Below are 18,566 nucleotides of genomic sequence, written 5' to 3' on the forward strand. Positions count from 1 at the left end.
TACGTTAATTGGATTTCAATAGTCAAATTTGGTTAAATATGGACTAATCAAAATTTTAAAAAAAATACTTGCAGTTGTAATTTCAATTCAGTGGTAAGTGTAACTTTGCCAAAAAAAGAAAAAATATCGATCCGATTCTTGATTTAATCATATAATGGCTAGTACAGTATTTAAACCACTAGTTGCAACCCATCAACCTATAGTAAAGATTGATCTCAATCCATATAATTGGACACAAGAATTTACAAGACAAACAACAGAACTAAAAGCATAACAAGCTCAATCCATGTCTTTCCCTGACAATAACTAAACGGCTTACTGATAATTAAGAAAAGTTTGAAGTTTCAGTTACAGAACCATTTTCCTATCCATCCAACTGCTAGGTTTGAGAAATGAAACTTTCAACACATTTCTCTTGATGAGTTCAAACACACAAACATCTCCCACAGCCAGAGAATTTTCTCTTGCAAATTCGCAGAAACCTTCGCACAGACAACTCATGTTGCTGCTTGGATGGAACATTAACTTCACAGGCCATGCTCTGTCTGCAATTTGAAGCTTTACAGTCTGTGTTTTGCTCTCCAAATGTTTTTGGACAAAACTGAATGGTATATTCTGCATTCAAATTTGAAAAAATATCACTGCAAAGTAGTTTTTGAAGAGAAAAGATTTAAGCATATAGCAAAGTGAATGGTGCATTCTGCAATTTTAGATAGGAAAATTACTATTTAATCCATGTGATATAACAAAAATTAATTAGTTAGTACCTGTGTTTCCAAAAATACATTAAACAATGACTGTGATTTTGAAAACTCAACAAAAGTTCCTCCTGTTAAGTTTTAACATTGTTACTGTTAGTTTCTCTCTCACATTTGACTATATATAATGGTAACCGTACTAACTCTTAATTTAATTTTCAAAACTGTAGTAACTATTTAGTGTATTTTTGAAAATACAAGGACTAATTAGCTAGTTTTGCCATACCACATCACTGCAGAGTAGTTGTTGAAGAGAAAAGATTTAAGCTTATAGCAATCTATGCATAAACTAAAAATACCCTTGGCATCTAGCAAATCCTATCAAGATGGGAAGAGCCTTGCCATATTCCAATGCTCCAGATGGTCTGGCTGCACAACCTCCTTTTAAGTTTTAGTATTGTTTTTGTTAACTTTTGTCTCATCTTTTATTGTATAGATTACAGTAACAATGCTAAAACTTAATGGGAGGAAACTTTTGAATTGAGTTTTCAAAACCATAAAGATAATTTAATATATTTTTGAAAATATAGGGACTAAGTAGTCAATTTCACCATGTCGCATAGATTATATAGTAATTTTTTATTTTTAAATAACATAACTGCAAAAGACCCTTTACATCTAGCAAATCCTATCAAAACAAGAAGTGTCTTACCATATTCCAATGCTCCAGATGGTCTGGCTGCAGAATTTTCTTAAAGGATGGGTACTGTGAAATGCAGTTGTTAGATGCTTCAATTGCTGGATAAATAATGGAAGATGAAGCCTTTAAAGCTTGCTCGCTATTGCAACTTTGTTGCAGCAATTGAATGCCAGATTTTCCTTCTTGTTCTTGTTCTTGTTCTTGTCTTTCTTCTTCCATGTCAAGCTCCAGAACTTCAAAATCATCACTAGGAGTATCTGGGTACTCTATTTCTAATCCACTTCCATCACATATGATCACATGGAAACGACAAAATTCAACATATTTGAAAAATATCATGTAGCCATGCTCAAGAGAGTAATGCTGTGAAAATTCTTTCCAGCCCTCACCTAACCAAATTTCTCCATCATTGTTCAACAGCTCAACTTCCCAATTGGCACCACTCGGGACCTCGAGGGTTACTCGACTCGACAGACAATTTCCATGTCTGCTAACAAACTTCTGTGGAACCATCTAATAGAAAGAACAGTAGAGTTGTGCACAGAACATTTATGAGAATAAATGAAAGCAAAATTGGAAAATTATGTGAAAGAGCTTATATGCTTACAAGTTTTTCCTCACGGATGGTATTTTCATGAATATATTTGAAAAAACGAGGTGCATCTGATCCTTCAGTGAAATCCATGACTGGCCAAGATTAAGGGCAGGCTGACTTTGGCAACTACAAGAGCCTGAAAAAGCATTATCATGTCCAATTGTTCATAGTGAGTTGCAACCATGAGAACCCAGTAGCGAAAATCTTGAAATTTTACCTTCTGTTTTGTAGATTTGCTTGAAGAGTTTTTGTTACCTGCAAGAAAAATCCTGAAGAAATCATTAACCTTCCTCTCTCTTTAAAAAATGGTTCTTGAATACTATTGAGTTTTAGGAAGAAGAAAAAGACTGAACTTTAGTTTTAGCTCCTCGCATATGGTTTAATGGATACAAACATACCTAAACTCCTCTGTCTGCTGCTCCTTCCTCTTCTTGTTTTAAGACCTTGGAGAGAATAATGTAGTTTCTATTTTTGTTGGGTGGCCAGTTCGTCCACAAGCCAAAAATGCTACCAAGCTTTAATGAAAAAGAGCAAGCTAACCAGTAGCTGTCTGGGATGTAGACAGAATCCTAGTCATCCAATATTCCTTTTAGCAGGAAAATCCTGATCCTTATCATTCTCGAGTGATCTCCCTGCAAATTGCAGAGAATCCTGACAGTGATCACCTTTATTGATCACAGTGAACACAAAGGTTTGACCGCAAGCAAACATTTCTGGGCAGCTTGTATTTATGAGGTATAAAAATTTACTAATTAGTCTTTTAATTAATTTTATTCATTAAAATTCATAGAAATATTAAATAAAGAAACATTATTTCTTTATTTATTTTTAATTTCCTTCATAGAAACATCAAATGGATCCAAAGACTAATGTTCATCAATGTCATTGGATATGCATTTTCAGTACAATCTTCATTTTTCAGTACAGAAATTGGTTAGCAAGATTGGAATTCAACACCAGCCTGCAGAATCTTCATTGTCAAACAAGCAATGTTTCCAATTGAGACAGCTGTACAGAAACACTTAGCATTTTTCTGTCAGCCAAAGGAATGAACTTTAGAAACTCAAGAAACTAAAGAAGATAACTGGCCAAGCATCTTATAACTGAATTACAAGACTGCCTCTAGTTTACTACACAAGGTACAGATAAAGACAAAAACTTCTAACAACACAATAATCTCAATGTCTCTAACAGTTGCAAAAGAAAAAAAAAAGAACTAGCGAAATTGTCAATTGACACATCTGAAAATGGATACATTCAATAAATTCCTCTTAATAAGTTCAAAGACACAAACATCTCCAACTCCTAGAGCATTTTCCCGAGAAAATGCATGCCAACCAGCAGATAAAGTAGCTGCACATCGACGTGAAGGGCGGATCAACTTCACAGACCACAATGTGTCTGCAATTTGAAGGATTACGTTCTGTGTTTGACACTTAAAATATCTTCTGAAAAAACCAGCTGGCATGCTCTGCGCCAAGTAGTGTCAAATATCAGATATCATGCCTATGATAATAAAATTGAGCATAATCACATTGTATTATTATGGATAACAGATGGATTAAATCCATAACAAATCAAACAGATTATATTTATCTATTATCTTATACATTTGTTATTAGATTTATGTTATCTTACCTCAAGAATTTTTTATCTAATAGGTGTTTGTATACACTTTTATTTTGATTAGAACTATTATGATTATATAAACCTCTACTATATAAGAGGTTTAATTTTATTCAATAAAACAAGCAGAAATTAGTATCATTTCCAATAGAAATTGGATTTTCCTATATCCAATTATAGGAAGAACGGTATCAACTGTAATGTCATCAATAAAAAAAGAAACAAGTTTTGCTTGAAATTATAGCTGAGCATTTATCCTTGGCAGAAAAGGCAAAAGAAAAGCCGGTCGTCATTAATAATTCAACAAATCTACCAAAAAAGTTGAATTATTACATCCAACGATCACGTTTGAATGATTTAGCTCAATAAATCTTTGAACTGAGCTAAATCTTTGAACTAGTTTGCTTCTTCAATGGAGAGGCAAACCAGGACCAAGATATATTGAGTAGTACTCATAAAATTTTGGTCAACAAGTGAATGAGAGAATAAAGGTACATGTGGTGTCCAAAATGCTAAAGTCAACTTTTTTTTCGTGTGATGATAAGGGACATAGAGTTATTGCTTTCGGTTTAGATACCCAATTTAGAAATTATTAGTTAGTTGGCAAGACTGTCCTAAATTTGAAACTACATGAAAGTCGAACAATTATTTTCAGGCCGCATATTCTACCTTTGAACTTGAGGACAACCCCTTTTTCCAAGAGGGAAGTGATGTTATGGATAATTGATAGATTAAATCAATAATATCCATAGCAAACAGATTATATTTATCTATTATCTTATCTTTAATATTTTATCTTATCTTATGCATTTGTTATTAAATTTCAGTTATCTTATCTTAGGATTTAATAATTGTTTGTATAGATCTCTACTCTACTTAGAAGTATTATAATTAGAAATATTATGATGGTACGAACCTCATTATATAAGAGGTTTAATTTTATTTAATAAAACAAGTATAATTTATTCTTAAAATTATGATATTTAAGACTCCTATTTTACGAGTCTGAGGTGTTAAAAGTTCCCTAATGAGCTCATTTCCTATCAACCATCCATAATCTAGGACTGTAACATGTATCTTCAACTGTAGGCAACACAACACTACAAAACACTAATCGTGCATGGCATACAGTAATTTCCAGTGTTGTTTTTGCTAGCGGGCGAAGCTTGTGGAACTACGGATATCCACTAACTACTCAATATCAAAACAAAAAACTTCTTTAAGTGTAATTGACTAGAGGTTCATTTAATGTATCTACTGAAGGTATATACTCATGATCCTACCACATTGTTGTGATCCCAATGATATGGCTTCACAACAACCTTGAAAGATGGATACTTTGTAATGAAGTTGTTGGCATCTTCAAGAGCTTGAGAATTCCATGAACATGCATGTGAACTTTTGACTTTCCCATGATCATTCTTTTTCCTCCTTGATTGCATGAATTTCCCTACAAAAAATCAACTAAAAGATGAATAAATGTTGTTCTTCTGAACTGATTTTGTGCAGGAAGGGTCTCAAATACTTATATATTTTTTTTCTTTTTTGAGTTTCCTTGGTGGCAGTCGAGATTCATGGGTTGGAAAATATAATTAAATTATATTCTAGTTTAGGCACTATGCTGCTTTTCCGTTTAGCATGGTTATCAGAACAACATAAAAAATACTGAAGGAATTTACATATGTGTATGTGAATTCTCAAGTTACTGCAATAAGTGCTACAAGTGCTAATATCAGTTTCCATTTACTTACGAGATTGATGTAGGAATGTTGATTTTCCCCCCATTTTCTTGCACTGTGACGGAAAATCTAATGCTTCAACAGAAGTGTCATCTTCATTTTCTTTGATTGTAGTATTGTGGAGATCATCACTATTTGGCTTTGTGTTGAAGATGTTCTCACATGGGTACTCAATCTCTAATGCGCTCTTATCAAATATGAGCACGCAAAATTGGCAATTTCCCTCATATTTAAAAAGCAGAAAGTTTCCAATGTCCAAAGAGTAATAATTTGAGAAATCTTGCCAACCTTTTCCCAACAAAACATCACCATTGCAATTCAACAACTCCACTGACCACTTAGCACCAGAAGGAACATGAAGGATTACAGGACTTGACAAACCATTTCCATATTTTCTCACAAATTTTCTTGGAATCTCCTGATTAAAAGCACCAACTGAATTATACATAAAATCTATAAGCACAGATGAAATCACACATAGGGTCTTAAGCCTGTTAAAGTTTTAATTAGTTTAGCATTGCTTAACAGGTAGGTAGCAGTAGCAGGTCACACCTAAGGATGCAATAAGTAATTGATCAGAAACTTATCAGGAAACCACAAGTTTCAAAATTTTTCTTAAGACCTTTTGTGATGGATACATGAAAAGCACTATAAACTTTTGTCGTTTAACGTTTATTCACCCAAATCAATAGATGAATTAATACCCTTAATTTTAGAAAAAATTATAATAATTTGTCGAAAAAACCCATTAGATAGTCATGATTTTCTCACATATTAAAGACTAGTTAGGGTATATATAGAAAATAAGCTATCTTGAAATTCTCAGAGAGAGAATTTGGGACAAAAAAGTTATCTGGAGATAGTAATAGAAAATGATCCAAATCAGTAGGAGTTGGCAGTTGATAAGAGCAAGCTATAATGTGTCTGGTTGAAGCATGTGTATCAGTGGCTTATGCTACCATTTCTGAACTAAATCACAAACATGAAGAAGCATTAAGCATGAAATGTAGGCCAAAATTAATTAATATTATCACTCTATTTGCTGAAATTACCAGAAACATGGCTATTATGATAATACTAAGAAAGAAATTGGCTTAAATCTTTTATTAGCTTAGGACCCAGCTAGGGTTTACAGAAGAAATTGAATCATATACAACATTGCAGGCCCACTGTTGCTCCAGAAATGTAATTTGTCATTCTCAGAAATAAAACAGAATGCAAAAATAGTAAGATTCTGAAGATTGCATGTGAGAATACCCAACAAGAAAGTAGAGAGAAAATGAGAATAGCAGGGAAGAGAGAGAAGCTCACAAGTTTCCCCTGTTGGATAGTACTGTGAAGAATTATCTTGAAAAAGTGGGCTGCAATTTCCATAATCGTCAAGCTCTCAGCTTTAAAATCGTCTCTTTTAACAGCTTTCTGTTAGCTCCTCTGAGATGGTGCAGTACAAGTACGACCCACACAAAACCCCACTTCACAGCAAGCAGAAGCTAATCTCCCGTTGCAATGAAGCAGGAGGAACAAAAGTGGTTGAGGGAAATAAATTCACCATATTATATTAAATATTAAAAAAAATAATAAATCATTGAAAGTACTAAGTTCTATTTAAAATATTTGTTATTCTTAGTATTAGAATTGTAATCAAATTTAAATTAAGATGCATAAGATTTTATTATTAGTAAATGTTATATTAGTTATTGAAAAAAAATAATTTATATATATATATATAAATTTTATTCTATAATTTTTATCCACTCTATTATTTTATACATATTAAAAAATATAATTTTTTATTAATTTTTAATTATAATTATTTTAAATATATTAAATTTTAAGAGATATATTAAAAAAATTTTAAAAATAAAATAAAAATAAATAGAGTTATAATAGTTAATTTATATATTATTATAATTTAAAAAAAATAATTTTAAAATAATAAAAAATAAATAAATAAAATTTATGAGAGAGGAGTATATTTTTTTAAAACAATAATATATTTTCATTGTTGGTTGCAATTGAAATTACCTTAATAAATTTAGGTAAGGAAGTTTAGTTGCGTTAACAAGATGTTTAAGTTTAAAAATGATTTTTTTTAAAAAAAAAAAAAGAATTAAGTAATTTCTTTTTTTAAAAAAATGCTTAATTTTCACTTTCATCAGCAAAAATTTTCAATGATTTCCCTAAAATTCAAAAATAAAAAGAAATTATAAAAGACAAAAGTAACTTTATATTATAAAACATAAACATTACTAATAAGTCATAATTAATTGGTTTTCAAATTGTATCCAAGAATATATAAGGATTTAGTCTCAATGGGAACAAATTATCCCAATATATATATATATAATTTTTGTATATAAAATATAAAAAATAATAAATTTTAAAAATAATAATTTCCTCCATTGGATTTAAAATCAAATTAAAATAAATAAATTGAAAATTAAAATTTTAATACTTATAAAAATTAAATATTGATTTTAAATAAAAATTAATTTAAATCGAATAGATTTATTTGATTTAATCGTTTGGATTTTTTAAATTTTTAAATTTTATTTTTAACATTTTAAAATTTAATTAAAATATTAAATTTTAATTATAATTTAATATATTTATATTATTAAAAATAATATATTATTAAAATTAATAAATTCAGTTTGGTTTTATTGATTTTTTATTGATTAAAATTAAATTTGAATCGAAATAATTATATTTTTTAAAATAAAATAAATAAAATAATAAAATAAAATAAATTTTATTCGGGCGAATAATGCTAAACCAATAATTCCACTTGAAGTTCAATTTTCATGTGAAACAAACAGTTAAAGAAAGGGAACTGAAAAACTCCACTAAGTTCTGACAAAAATTTAGAAACAAAGCCCACATGCTTAACCCCCCACAACAACAAGTGACAGAAAGAAAACCATGCATGCATCTACGAAGCATTTCTGAAGATTGAAACTTTGAGAACATGGCTGCTGATCAGTTGGAAAACACAAACATCTCTAGGTTGCAGTGAATTTTCCCTTGCAAATGTGCGGAAGCCTGAGGTTATACAACCCATTTTTTTCAATGGATAGAATCTCACATTCACAGGCCATATCTTCACCTTATCCGCAACCTGAAGCAGCATGTTTTCAGTTTCTGTGATGTCCTTAAGCTCTTGCATGAAGCTGTTCGGTACATACTGCAAATAATAATGTTTTAAAGTGTCAGTAGACAAGCACAAAATTAAAGATCGAACGTTGATCAGTTGAGACTTACAACGTTCTCCCTCTCCAAATGGTATGATTTTACAACGAGGTGGAAGGATGGATTCTCTGTAATGAAGTTGTTGGCTGGTTCAGAACCATCTTGGAAGATGTATAGTCTAGCTTTCTTGCTTCCAATCTTCTCACAATCCAATTCAATGACATCTTCATCTTCATCTTCATCTTCATCTCCATATTCATCTTCACCTTCATCTCCATCTCCATATTCATCTTCATCTTCATCTCCATCTCCATCTTCATCTTCATCTTCATCTCCATCTCCATCTTCATCTTCATCTTCGTCGTCGCCTTCTTTTTTGAGAAGATCTTCTGGGTATTCTATTTCAAGCCCGTTTTGATCACAGATGAATACATGAAAATGGCTGTTTTTCTCATATTTGAAAACTACTGTGTCTCCAATGTCCAGAGAGTAATGCTGTGCAAATTCTCTCCAACCCTTATACAACCATACGTCTTTCTCGTTTTTAAGCAACTCAACTTGCCATGCAGCACCACTTGAGAGCTTGAGGGTTACTGGATTTGACAGAGAATTTGCATATTGTCTAGCAAACTTTCTTGGCAGCATCTGATGGTCACGCACACAACTGTTAGAAAAAATTAACGAGAATATGTGAGAGAGATGAGAATACGTGCATGCTTACAAATTTTCCCTCCTCGATGGTGTCTTCAAGAATAAATTTGAGAAAAACTGATCCCATGCTATCCATGAATGATTTCAAACAGGAACAGGTTGATTTTGGCAAGAAACTAATACAGAACTAGAAGAGATAATAAGGACATGAATGATATTATCATGTTCATGGTGAGTTGCAGAAATGGGAACCCATTAGTGAAAAGTTACAATTTTCACCTTTTGCTGTAGCTAATTTCCCTGTAGAGATTTGCTAAAGTTTGGTTTCAAAGAGAGAGATTCATCACGAGACTCTTGAATAAGGACTAAGGACACATTGTACCATCTAAAAGCACCTGAAATGCTGCTTTTATGCAGGCCACAAGTACTTGGTTCTCCAGCTTTCTAGATCCAAATCCTGTGTTCACAAGCAACAGTCGTTAGAATTGGCCATGGTAAGCTTGGACTCGGACTGGGACCCAACTGGTCGATTTATGTTCACTTTGAATTGGAGATACCTTGCGGTTTGATCTCAAATTTCTTAAATTAAAATAGAAATCGTAGTAAATCCATACTGGAATCAAAATATTATTTCATATAACAATTATATAATCAAATGATTACATCCTAACTATTGATTATATTATAATCTATATGAGATTTATTATAATCAATGATTATATTATAATCATTATAGATATGATGATTGTATTATAAAATTTTTGTTGAAAAAGTGGTCACCTCATTAATGAATTTCAACCTTAACTTTTAATCTTATAATAATAATACATTCAGAATGTAATTAAAATTATAAGTTTTAATCGATTAGTATTGAGACGAGTGATTTATATTTTCTTTAGATTGAGGATTCGATTCTCATAGAATAAGGCAAATACTTGCTAAAAATAATTTATTTCAAATTAATTTCTATGCGGATAAAATTTAATTTTAATCTAATTAACTTTAAATAACCACAAAACTTAATTTTGTTCAACGAGCAAATAATAATGACCAATCACAATTTTCTGAAATCAGGATTCAGGGAAGGGCTGGGTGAAGAAAAAGAGAGCAAAGTCCTCATTTTGAGCTTCGAAATTGGTTTGAAAGATGGTTTCAACTAAGCAAGTCCGGCTCCCGTGGTAGGTTAAGCCTTGAACCGGGTTGCATGGGTTGATTTAAAGATTGTATAAGTTTCAATTATTTCAATTTTGATTTGATATGGAACGTGACTGGTTTCAACTTCAGGCTGCTAAGAATTTCCAACAAGAACAGTTGTAAAGGCAACCTACTGTCTCTGTCCTGCAAGCTCTGAACTAGTGCCACCACCTGCCATTTCATTGTCTATTAACTATTTATATATTTTATTCTAAAAAAATAAAATACACCATACCGAAATATTCTGGTACTTGCCAGACCACTCTCAGATTTTAACGTGTCTCTTTCAAATTTCTTAAAGAGTAGTTTAAAAAGAAAACTCTTTCAATATCTTTCTCTGACATGCTCTTTGTACAACAATCATCATTATTCGAGATGGTTTTGTGTTGTCCAATGAACAGCTTGCTTTCGTAGCTCAGTTGGTTAGAGCACCCGTTTAGTAAGCGGGAGGTCTTGAGTTCGACTCTCAACGAAAGCAAGAATTTTTTCCAATTTCCAGTTGATGGGTTTTGCAAGAAAGGCAAAACGAAACGTCAAGTAACGTGTACGTTCAGTTTGAAAAAATTGAATTAATTTAAAATTTTATTTTGATTTTTTATTTAATTCTTAATTTTAAAATTTTTGATTATTTAAAATAAAAAAATTTATTAAAAATTAAAATAACTGAATCAAATCGAATCAGACCGGTTTGATTCAATTTAATTTCTGATTAAAATTAATTCGATTTGATTTTCATAAATACTAAAATTTCAATTTTCCGTTTATTCAATTCGGTTCAATTTTAAATCGAACCAATCGAATGATCCGCCAGAACAATATCAACAAGCTTAACCAAAGGACAAACATCTTATGCACAAGTCAACAAAGTTTGCAACTAATAATGTTAAGTTCAGGTCTTTGTAGTTACTGATCTATTCAAGAGGACACAGGCACAGACAACATGAGACTGCTACAAACTGGTTTAAGAATAAAACATTTACGCATTTTGATATACATCTCTGAAAATGGTTACTTTCAGAATATTATTCTTGATCAGCTCGAAGATACAAACATCTCCACCTTCCAGAAAATTTCCTGCTGCAAAGGCACGCCAACCAATGCTTAGTGTAATTGAGCCACTGCTTGTCGCAGGTTTGAACTGCACAGGATACATTCTGTCCGCAACCTGAAGCATAGCATGCTCTGCTCTATGCTCAATATATCTTCGGAAAAAACGACGTGGTATTGTCTGTATGCAGATCAAACAGTGGTCCATAGTAAAAATCTGAACCTATGGTTTAAAATTTTGATAACGAAAGCTCAGAAAAAACAAAAAATATGAACCTACCACATTGCAGTGCTTCCAGTTATATGATCGCACAACAATCTTGAAAGATGGGTATTCTGAGGAGAAGCTGTTAACAGCTTGAAGAGCTTGAAAGTTACATGAAAATGGCCTTGACAGAGTAGCCAGCGCTAAATCACTCATTTTGTACATCACTGGCATAGGCTTTTCTCCTAGAAATTACACCAACCAACAGATGAACAAAAATATTTGTTATGCAGAATCAATCATGGAGTTTCTCTTGGGAAAAAAATGCCAGAATCTTACCTTGGTAAATTGCTGAATCAGTTCTTGTTCCCTCAGGAAGCTGTAGAAATAGTGATCTCTTCCCTCTCTTCTTTCTTGGTGGCTGATTATAATCGTTTTTTTCCCTTTTGGGCTTCTGGGTTCTTCGTTTTCCAGCACAGATTCTACCACATGGGTACTGTATTTCTGTAGCGCTTCTGCCAAATATGACCACGTTGAAGATGGAGTCTCGTAGGTGTTTGAAAAGAATCAAGTGGCCAAAATCCAGAGAGTAATGCCCTGCAAATTCTCGCCAACCATTTCCCAACCAAACTTCATGACCACATACCAACAACTCCAAATGCCATATAGCGCCGTCAGGGAGTTTCAGGACTACAGGACTCGACAGACCTTCTTTGCATTTCCTCAAAAACTCCCCTGGAATCTGCTGTTAAAAACAAAAACAAACATTCAAAATCCGAAGAACAACAAACAAATGAAAAAGAGAACGGGGAAAAGGCAGAGAAAGCTTACAAATTTCCCCTCACGAATAGTTCTATGAAGAATTATCTTGAAAAAATGGGGTTCTGTTGCCATGATCATCAACCTCAAGCTTTCAACTGTAAAGTAATATGGGGATTTTCTGTATTTTTAATAAAACTAAATACCTGTTTCAACAAGTTGATTGACCAATCAAAACCAGGATAAAGCAAACGGTGGCCCAGTCTACAGTTGTTAGAACTGGGATTACTAAGTTTCTGTTCTGTTGTTTTATGTACATATACTGGGGAACTCTGTTTTTTTCTTCCATTTATGGAAAGAGAGGTGCATTTGCAGTGTCACCCCTGCAGTCGATGAAACCACTTTGACATCTCTCCCATTAAATTGATGGAGTGGCGTTTATGGCGTTGCCTCGTTGATAGCTGCGTTTTGGGATTGGTTGCTTGTCATTTTAGGAAAGGTTGCAAAAGGCATAGGCATGAACATTCGGCTGATTCGGTTTCCAACCGAATAGAGGGAATGGAAAAGTAATATTTAATCACAATATTATAAGAAAATTCTGATTTTTTATTTTTAAAAAATATATTAAAATGCTGTGACATTTTAAAAAAATTATTAGTTAATCATTTTATTAATTTTAATAATTAAATATTTTATTATTTAATTTTATAATTTAAAAAAACTCTTTAAATAATTTTTTAATTTTATAGAAAATCTATTAATTAGATTATCAATTTTATAAAAAGTTTATTAATTAATTCATCACTATTAATAATATTTTAGAATTTTTTATAATATTTAACAATTAAAAACTAATAAAAAAATTAATTGATAGACTTTTTAAAATAATAAAAATATTTTTAATATATTTTTTAAAATTGAGTAATCAATTAATTAATTTTTTATAATATAAAAAATTAAATAATAATTTTCTCTAAAACAAATAAAAATTTAAATATTTATAAAAATTAAACTAAATCATATAAATTAAATAAAAATAAAAATTTAAATATTTATAAAAATTAAACTAAATCATTTATTTTTTATACATCTAAAGATAAATTAAAGTATTTTACGTTTAATTTTCTATATTATCAAAATAATATAGTATTATTAATTAATTGATTCAGTTTGATTTTATCTATTTTTAATTAGAATCAAACTAAAATAAATAAATTATTTAAAAATTAAAATCAAATCGAATTAAAGTGAATATAAAATTAAATTAAAATTTTAAATTAATTCGAGTTAATTTATTATTTTAATTTAAATAAAATATTATTTATGAAATATTTATCGCAAAAATAATATTAAGAGTTGAATTTTTATAAATAAAGTAAACGAAACATTTATTGAAGTAGTTAAGATTTAAAAGTAAAAATAAGGAGGTAATCGAACTGAGTCGAGTCGAATTTTATAAAATTCAGACTTATTTATTAAAAATATTAAAAGTTCGAGTTTGAGTTAAATTTAAAATTTAATATTTAACTCAAGTTCAATTTGAGAATTAAATATTATATCGAATTCATTTTGAATTTGACTTATAAAAAATCATTTAATATAATAATAAGTCTAATTTGAGTTCAAATTCAAAAATTCCATTTAAAAAATATCATTAACAAAATTTACGCTTGAATTCAAAAAACTCATCTCAATTAAAAAACTCATTAAAAATTATTATACTCAAAAAATTATTATATTCTAATTCAATTCAAACTAAATTCGTAATAAACTTATTTATTATTTAAAAAAATTTATTCAACTTGAGTTAGAATTTATTTGTTAAGAAACTCATTTAACTTAAATCTAATTAATTTAAATTAATAAAATTTTAAACTTTTAAATTAAAAAGATAAAAAAATTATTAAATTTAAATATAATTTAATTAAAATCTTAATTTAAAACACAATAAAATTAAAAAATAATTTATAGAGAAGTTCCACTTATAGAGTTGGAGGGGCAGTGACCCTTATTTAGTTATATATAAATAACGCGTAGTGAGAAGGTTGGAATCGGCATGTGGTTGAGTGGTTAATCAATGATTGCTTTCTTAAGGTCAATATTCAAATATTTTTTATTTATAATATTAAATATTATTTATATTCAAATACTAATTATTAAACTTTTAATTTATATAATCAAGTTTATTTAATATAAGATCAATTATATAATGCTAAATTCAATAATCATTCATTTAAATATTTATTAAATATTTAAATTTTATATAAAATTAATTGAAATATATATAATAAATATATAAAGTAATATATAAATAGTCTATATTGAGAAAGGAGAGGGGGAAAGTTTGAGGAAATTTCTATTTAATTATATAATTTGAATTAAATTTTTTATATAAAATTTATTAATATATTATTATTGATTATTTATATATTATTATTTAAATATATAATTTATATAAATTAGTTTATATTATAAAACAAATATAATACATACTAATATAAATATAAAATATTATATAAAATAAATATATTAATATAAGTATAGTCCACTTAAATTATATAATTATATATATATATATATTATATTCGCTTAATAGAATAATCATATAAATATATATAAGTATATGAAAGTAATAATAATAATTTATTAAAAGATTTAATAATTTAAAGAAATTTTTTTTAGAAAAATATATAATAAAAATAAATATATAAATTAATAATATAATTATAAAATTAAGAGATAAAAATATATAAATTAATAATATATCTGGCTACATAATTTAATATTATTTAATTTTTTAAATTAAAAAATTAAGAGAGATAAATAATATAAGTAAATATTAAAAATATAATATTTATAATTTTTCAATTAAAAAATATTTATGATATTACTTAATATTTATTAATAATATTTATTATTTTAAAGAATATATTTTTAGTTTATATATTAAATTTATTTTTATATATCGTGATAGATTAATTTATTTTTTATTATAAATTTAAAATAAAATTATATAATAATTATATTTAACAAACATATATTTTATAATATTTATATTTAATAAATTTATAAACAAGAGTATTATTAAATACATTTATGAGTCTTATAAATTAGTGTAATTTATAAGCCTCTTAACGAATCAACTCGCGAGTCTCTTAATGAATCAATTACGAATTTTAACAAATTAAATATTATTAAGTTTAAATTTGACTCGTTTAATAAATTATCTTAAAATTTCAGAACTCAGCACATTTAAAAAACGATTTAAAAAACGAATTGAATTCGATCGAGTTTCGGATAGATCATGAATAGCTTTGATTCGGACCCTACTTCGAACAGCTTTGATTCGAACCCTACTTCGAACTCCATGTGGCTTTGAGTCCACAAAATGAAAAGACAATGTAGAATTTATAGATAGATAAACCCTAACATATAGGGTTGGGATTTTGAAGATAAAAATTAGAGAGTTAGGATGGAATTAGGATTTTTTTTAAAAATTACTTTTCTATCAACGAGGTCTAAAATTGGAAGATTAAGATTAAAATGAAACTATAATTTTGTGTTTATTATTTTATCCAACTTGTAATCTAACTGTTTAAATTAAAGATGTTAAAAATTAATAGCTAGAATTTAATTTTACCAATTTTTTTAATAAAAAGCATTTATTTTTTATATTTTAATTTTAAAAATAGAGGAATATAACTATATAAAATTTAAAATAAAAGTTATTAACGAAAACTAGTTTTATTTTTAAAGATTGTTAATTAAAAAATAAAAAAATAAACGAGTTGAAAGTATTATTTAGATAACTATGGCTAAGATTATGATCAGTACTTAAAAATGGAAAAGCAAGAATCTTGAAAATCAATTTCAGTTGAATTGGATTCCAACAAATTCTGCAGCATTCTCAAAATAAATACATGCCAAATGATGCAAAAACAGAGTTCTTCCGTGCAATGGACTGATAATAGAAAAAAAAGACTGAAAATCAGGCATTTTAACAAGCACATCTGAACATGAACACATTCAGCACATTCCTCTCAATCATCTCAAAGATGCAAATATCTCCAGCTTCCAGACAATTTTCCCTTGCAAATGCTGTCCAACCACGAGCTAACGAAGCTATTCGCCTATTTGAATACACATTCAACTTTACAGGCCAAGATTTTTCAGCAACATGAAGCATCAGAATCTGTGATTCACACTTCATATATCTCCTGATCAAACTGAAGGGAACGTTCTGCAAAAATTGAAAATTCAATACACATTGCTGGAGTTTATGATGTTCTTCACTGGATAAACCATCAAGATCAAATCAAACAATGGTGTTCTTCTAATGGTTTGATATTTATAAATGCCATACCACATCAAGAGTTCGCCTTAAAAGAACCTTGAAGAATGGATAGTTAGAGATGAAGTTGTTGGCAGCTTGAAGAGCTCCACAAGTTTTTGCCGATTTAGGCCTTTCAATCTGCCAATTCCTACCCTTCGCAGCCATGACTTGTTTCTGCTTTTCTATATTAAAGAAAAGAAAAATTTACTATTCAGTTTCTGTAATGTATAAAAACTTATTATTTTGACTATCAAATTTTGAAAAATATATTACAAGGCTTTTTTAAGTTTTAAAAAATTTACTAAATGGTTCATTTTTTTTTAATTAGAAATTTGCAGGAAATCTCAAGCTTATACCTTTGGATTGGTTGCCACTCCTGGTTGTATGAAGATAAATGATATCTTGATCACCATCTTCTTGTTTCTTGGGCAATGGTGAGTTTCCATCAAAGTTTAGCTTCCCTGAATACTCAATCTCTACAGCGCTCTCATCAAATATAAACACATGCAAATGGCTATCTCCCTTGTATTCAAAAACTAAGAAATGCCCATATTTCAGAGAATGATTCTCGGAAAATTCCGGCCAACCCTTTTCTAGCCAAACATCATTCCCATTTTTCAGTAAATCTACTTTCCATGAGTTGCCTGTGGGATCTGTAAGGGTTACTGGACTAGATAAACAATTTCCATAATCTTTCACAAACTTTGTGGGAATCCCCTGTTAAAAGAATCAGAAAATGGGTATTTTTGTCTAGATTAAGACCAAAAGATTATGGTAATACTGCTAAAGATTATAACAGAAACCCAAGAAAAAATAAAGAAGATTATGATCAAAAGTAATAAGGAAGATGGAAAGAAGCTTACAAGTTTTCCCTCGCGGATAGTATTTTCAAGGATTATCTTGAAAAATCTTGTTGGTTTTCTTCTAACAGTGAAGATCTCATCCTGGGATTTGCCTGCAAGTGAAGTCATTGTGGAACAGAGCAATCTCGAGATTCTGTGTTTATGCAGCAGAGCTTCTCTGAAATCTTCTTGATAAAGGAGTAACTGTTAATTACTCAGTAAACGCAGCTTTAGGACTAAGGGGAGAAGACAGATACTAGCAATACTCACTTTTTCCAAGTAACTGTTGACATTCTTCGTGCTAGTATTGGTTGAATTGTATATCTATTTAAAGATTGAGAAATATAATAAATACATTTTAACTAATAGATGAAGAATATCAGACAGTCACCTATTGCTAATATTTTTCATGATAGAATTAATCCTTTTATCTAAATGTCAGAGGTAACATAATATGCGAGACGATATATTTTAGAGATAATTATTATCGAATTTCTAAATTTTAAAATAAAATGACTATATAGTATAAATATTTAAAATTATAAGTCTAAATAATATAATGTTATAATTAAAACTGTAAGACTAAAAATTATAAATAGTTTAATGTAATTATCGGTTTTTTAAAATAGGAATAAATTAATTTATAAAAATTTTAGAAACTTGATAGTAATTTACCTTATATTTTATGTATTAATTATTTAATAAAACTCATATCAAAGAAAAACACTAAACTAATTAGATTCCATTGTTTGGGAAAATAAATTGGATTTAGAAAATTTTTTTATTGAAAATATTTTTTAATAAAATTTTAAAAATATTCAAAAATATTTTTTTTAATTAAAAAAATATTTTCTCCAGACAAATAAAGCAATTGAACTTTTGTCGAATTACCTTTAAGTATTAATATAAATTTGTGCAGATTTATCGATATTTTATTAGGTATAATAAATAATTACAACTTATTTTAAAATAACTTTAAAAAAAAATG

The 18,566-nt window shown here is 28.9% G+C and overlaps 5 protein-coding genes and 1 non-coding gene across 9 annotated transcripts; 1 reads left to right on the forward strand and 5 right to left on the reverse strand.

The window, feature by feature from the left end:
• Positions 1-112: 112 nt before the first annotated feature.
• Positions 113-2,765, reverse strand: LOC110625161 (B3 domain-containing transcription factor VRN1). Of its 2 annotated transcripts, none has more exons than XM_021770712.2 (5): positions 2,392-2,765; positions 2,211-2,262; positions 2,006-2,129; positions 1,411-1,911; positions 113-615 (listed from the first exon to the last, which is right to left on the reverse strand). In XM_021770712.2, exons 3-5 carry the CDS (start codon positions 2,081-2,083, stop codon positions 349-351), a joined length of 846 nt encoding a protein of 281 aa, XP_021626404.1. In that variant the 5' UTR covers positions 2,084-2,129; positions 2,211-2,262; positions 2,392-2,765; the 3' UTR covers positions 113-348. The 2 variants fall into 2 exon arrangements, with proteins under 2 accessions (XP_021626404.1, XP_021626403.1); XM_021770711.2 differs by having other exon boundaries at positions 2,211-2,248; positions 2,392-2,764.
• A 300-nt stretch (positions 2,766-3,065) lies between these two features.
• On the reverse strand, positions 3,066-6,893 carry LOC110624021 (B3 domain-containing transcription factor VRN1). 2 transcript variants are annotated; one of them, XM_043960969.1, is made up of 4 exons: positions 6,670-6,893; positions 5,371-5,776; positions 4,942-5,069; positions 3,066-3,464 (listed from the first exon to the last, which is right to left on the reverse strand). In XM_043960969.1, the coding sequence occupies exons 1-4, from the start codon at positions 6,730-6,732 to the stop codon at positions 3,222-3,224; spliced, it is 840 nt and encodes a 279-aa protein (XP_043816904.1). In that variant the 5' UTR covers positions 6,733-6,893; the 3' UTR covers positions 3,066-3,221. The 2 variants fall into 2 exon arrangements, with proteins under 2 accessions (XP_043816904.1, XP_021624764.1); XM_021769072.2 differs by having other exon boundaries at positions 4,903-5,069; positions 6,670-6,891.
• A 1,397-nt stretch (positions 6,894-8,290) lies between these two features.
• Positions 8,291-9,334, reverse strand: LOC110624979 (B3 domain-containing protein At4g01580-like). Its single transcript, XM_021770455.1, has 4 exons — positions 9,269-9,334; positions 8,970-9,192; positions 8,620-8,843; positions 8,291-8,542 (listed from the first exon to the last, which is right to left on the reverse strand). The coding sequence occupies exons 1-4, from the start codon at positions 9,332-9,334 to the stop codon at positions 8,291-8,293; spliced, it is 765 nt and encodes a 254-aa protein (XP_021626147.1).
• Positions 9,335-10,796: 1,462 nt separating this feature from the next.
• Positions 10,797-10,870, forward strand: TRNAT-AGU. The gene has a single exon. It is a non-coding gene; the product is annotated as a tRNA-Thr (tRNA).
• Positions 10,871-11,229: 359 nt separating this feature from the next.
• LOC110624020 (B3 domain-containing transcription factor VRN1) lies at positions 11,230-12,906 on the reverse strand. Its single transcript, XM_021769071.2, has 4 exons — positions 12,476-12,906; positions 11,984-12,389; positions 11,720-11,889; positions 11,230-11,620 (listed from the first exon to the last, which is right to left on the reverse strand). The coding sequence occupies exons 1-4, from the start codon at positions 12,542-12,544 to the stop codon at positions 11,369-11,371; spliced, it is 897 nt and encodes a 298-aa protein (XP_021624763.1). The 5' UTR covers positions 12,545-12,906; the 3' UTR covers positions 11,230-11,368.
• A 3,353-nt stretch (positions 12,907-16,259) lies between these two features.
• LOC110624638 (B3 domain-containing protein Os01g0723500) lies at positions 16,260-18,170 on the reverse strand. Of its 2 annotated transcripts, XM_021769852.2 has the most exons (5): positions 17,849-18,170; positions 17,600-17,763; positions 17,093-17,453; positions 16,767-16,918; positions 16,260-16,643 (listed from the first exon to the last, which is right to left on the reverse strand). In XM_021769852.2, exons 2-5 carry the CDS (start codon positions 17,705-17,707, stop codon positions 16,401-16,403), a joined length of 864 nt encoding a protein of 287 aa, XP_021625544.1. In that variant the 5' UTR covers positions 17,708-17,763; positions 17,849-18,170; the 3' UTR covers positions 16,260-16,400. The 2 variants fall into 2 exon arrangements, with proteins under 2 accessions (XP_021625544.1, XP_043816905.1); XM_043960970.1 differs by having other exon boundaries at positions 17,600-18,168.
• Between the last annotated feature and the right edge of the window lie 396 nt (positions 18,171-18,566).

This window comes from Manihot esculenta, chromosome 10 (genome assembly GCF_001659605.2).
Source record: "Manihot esculenta cultivar AM560-2 chromosome 10, M.esculenta_v8, whole genome shotgun sequence".
Taxonomy (NCBI): Eukaryota; Viridiplantae; Streptophyta; class Magnoliopsida; order Malpighiales; family Euphorbiaceae; genus Manihot; species Manihot esculenta.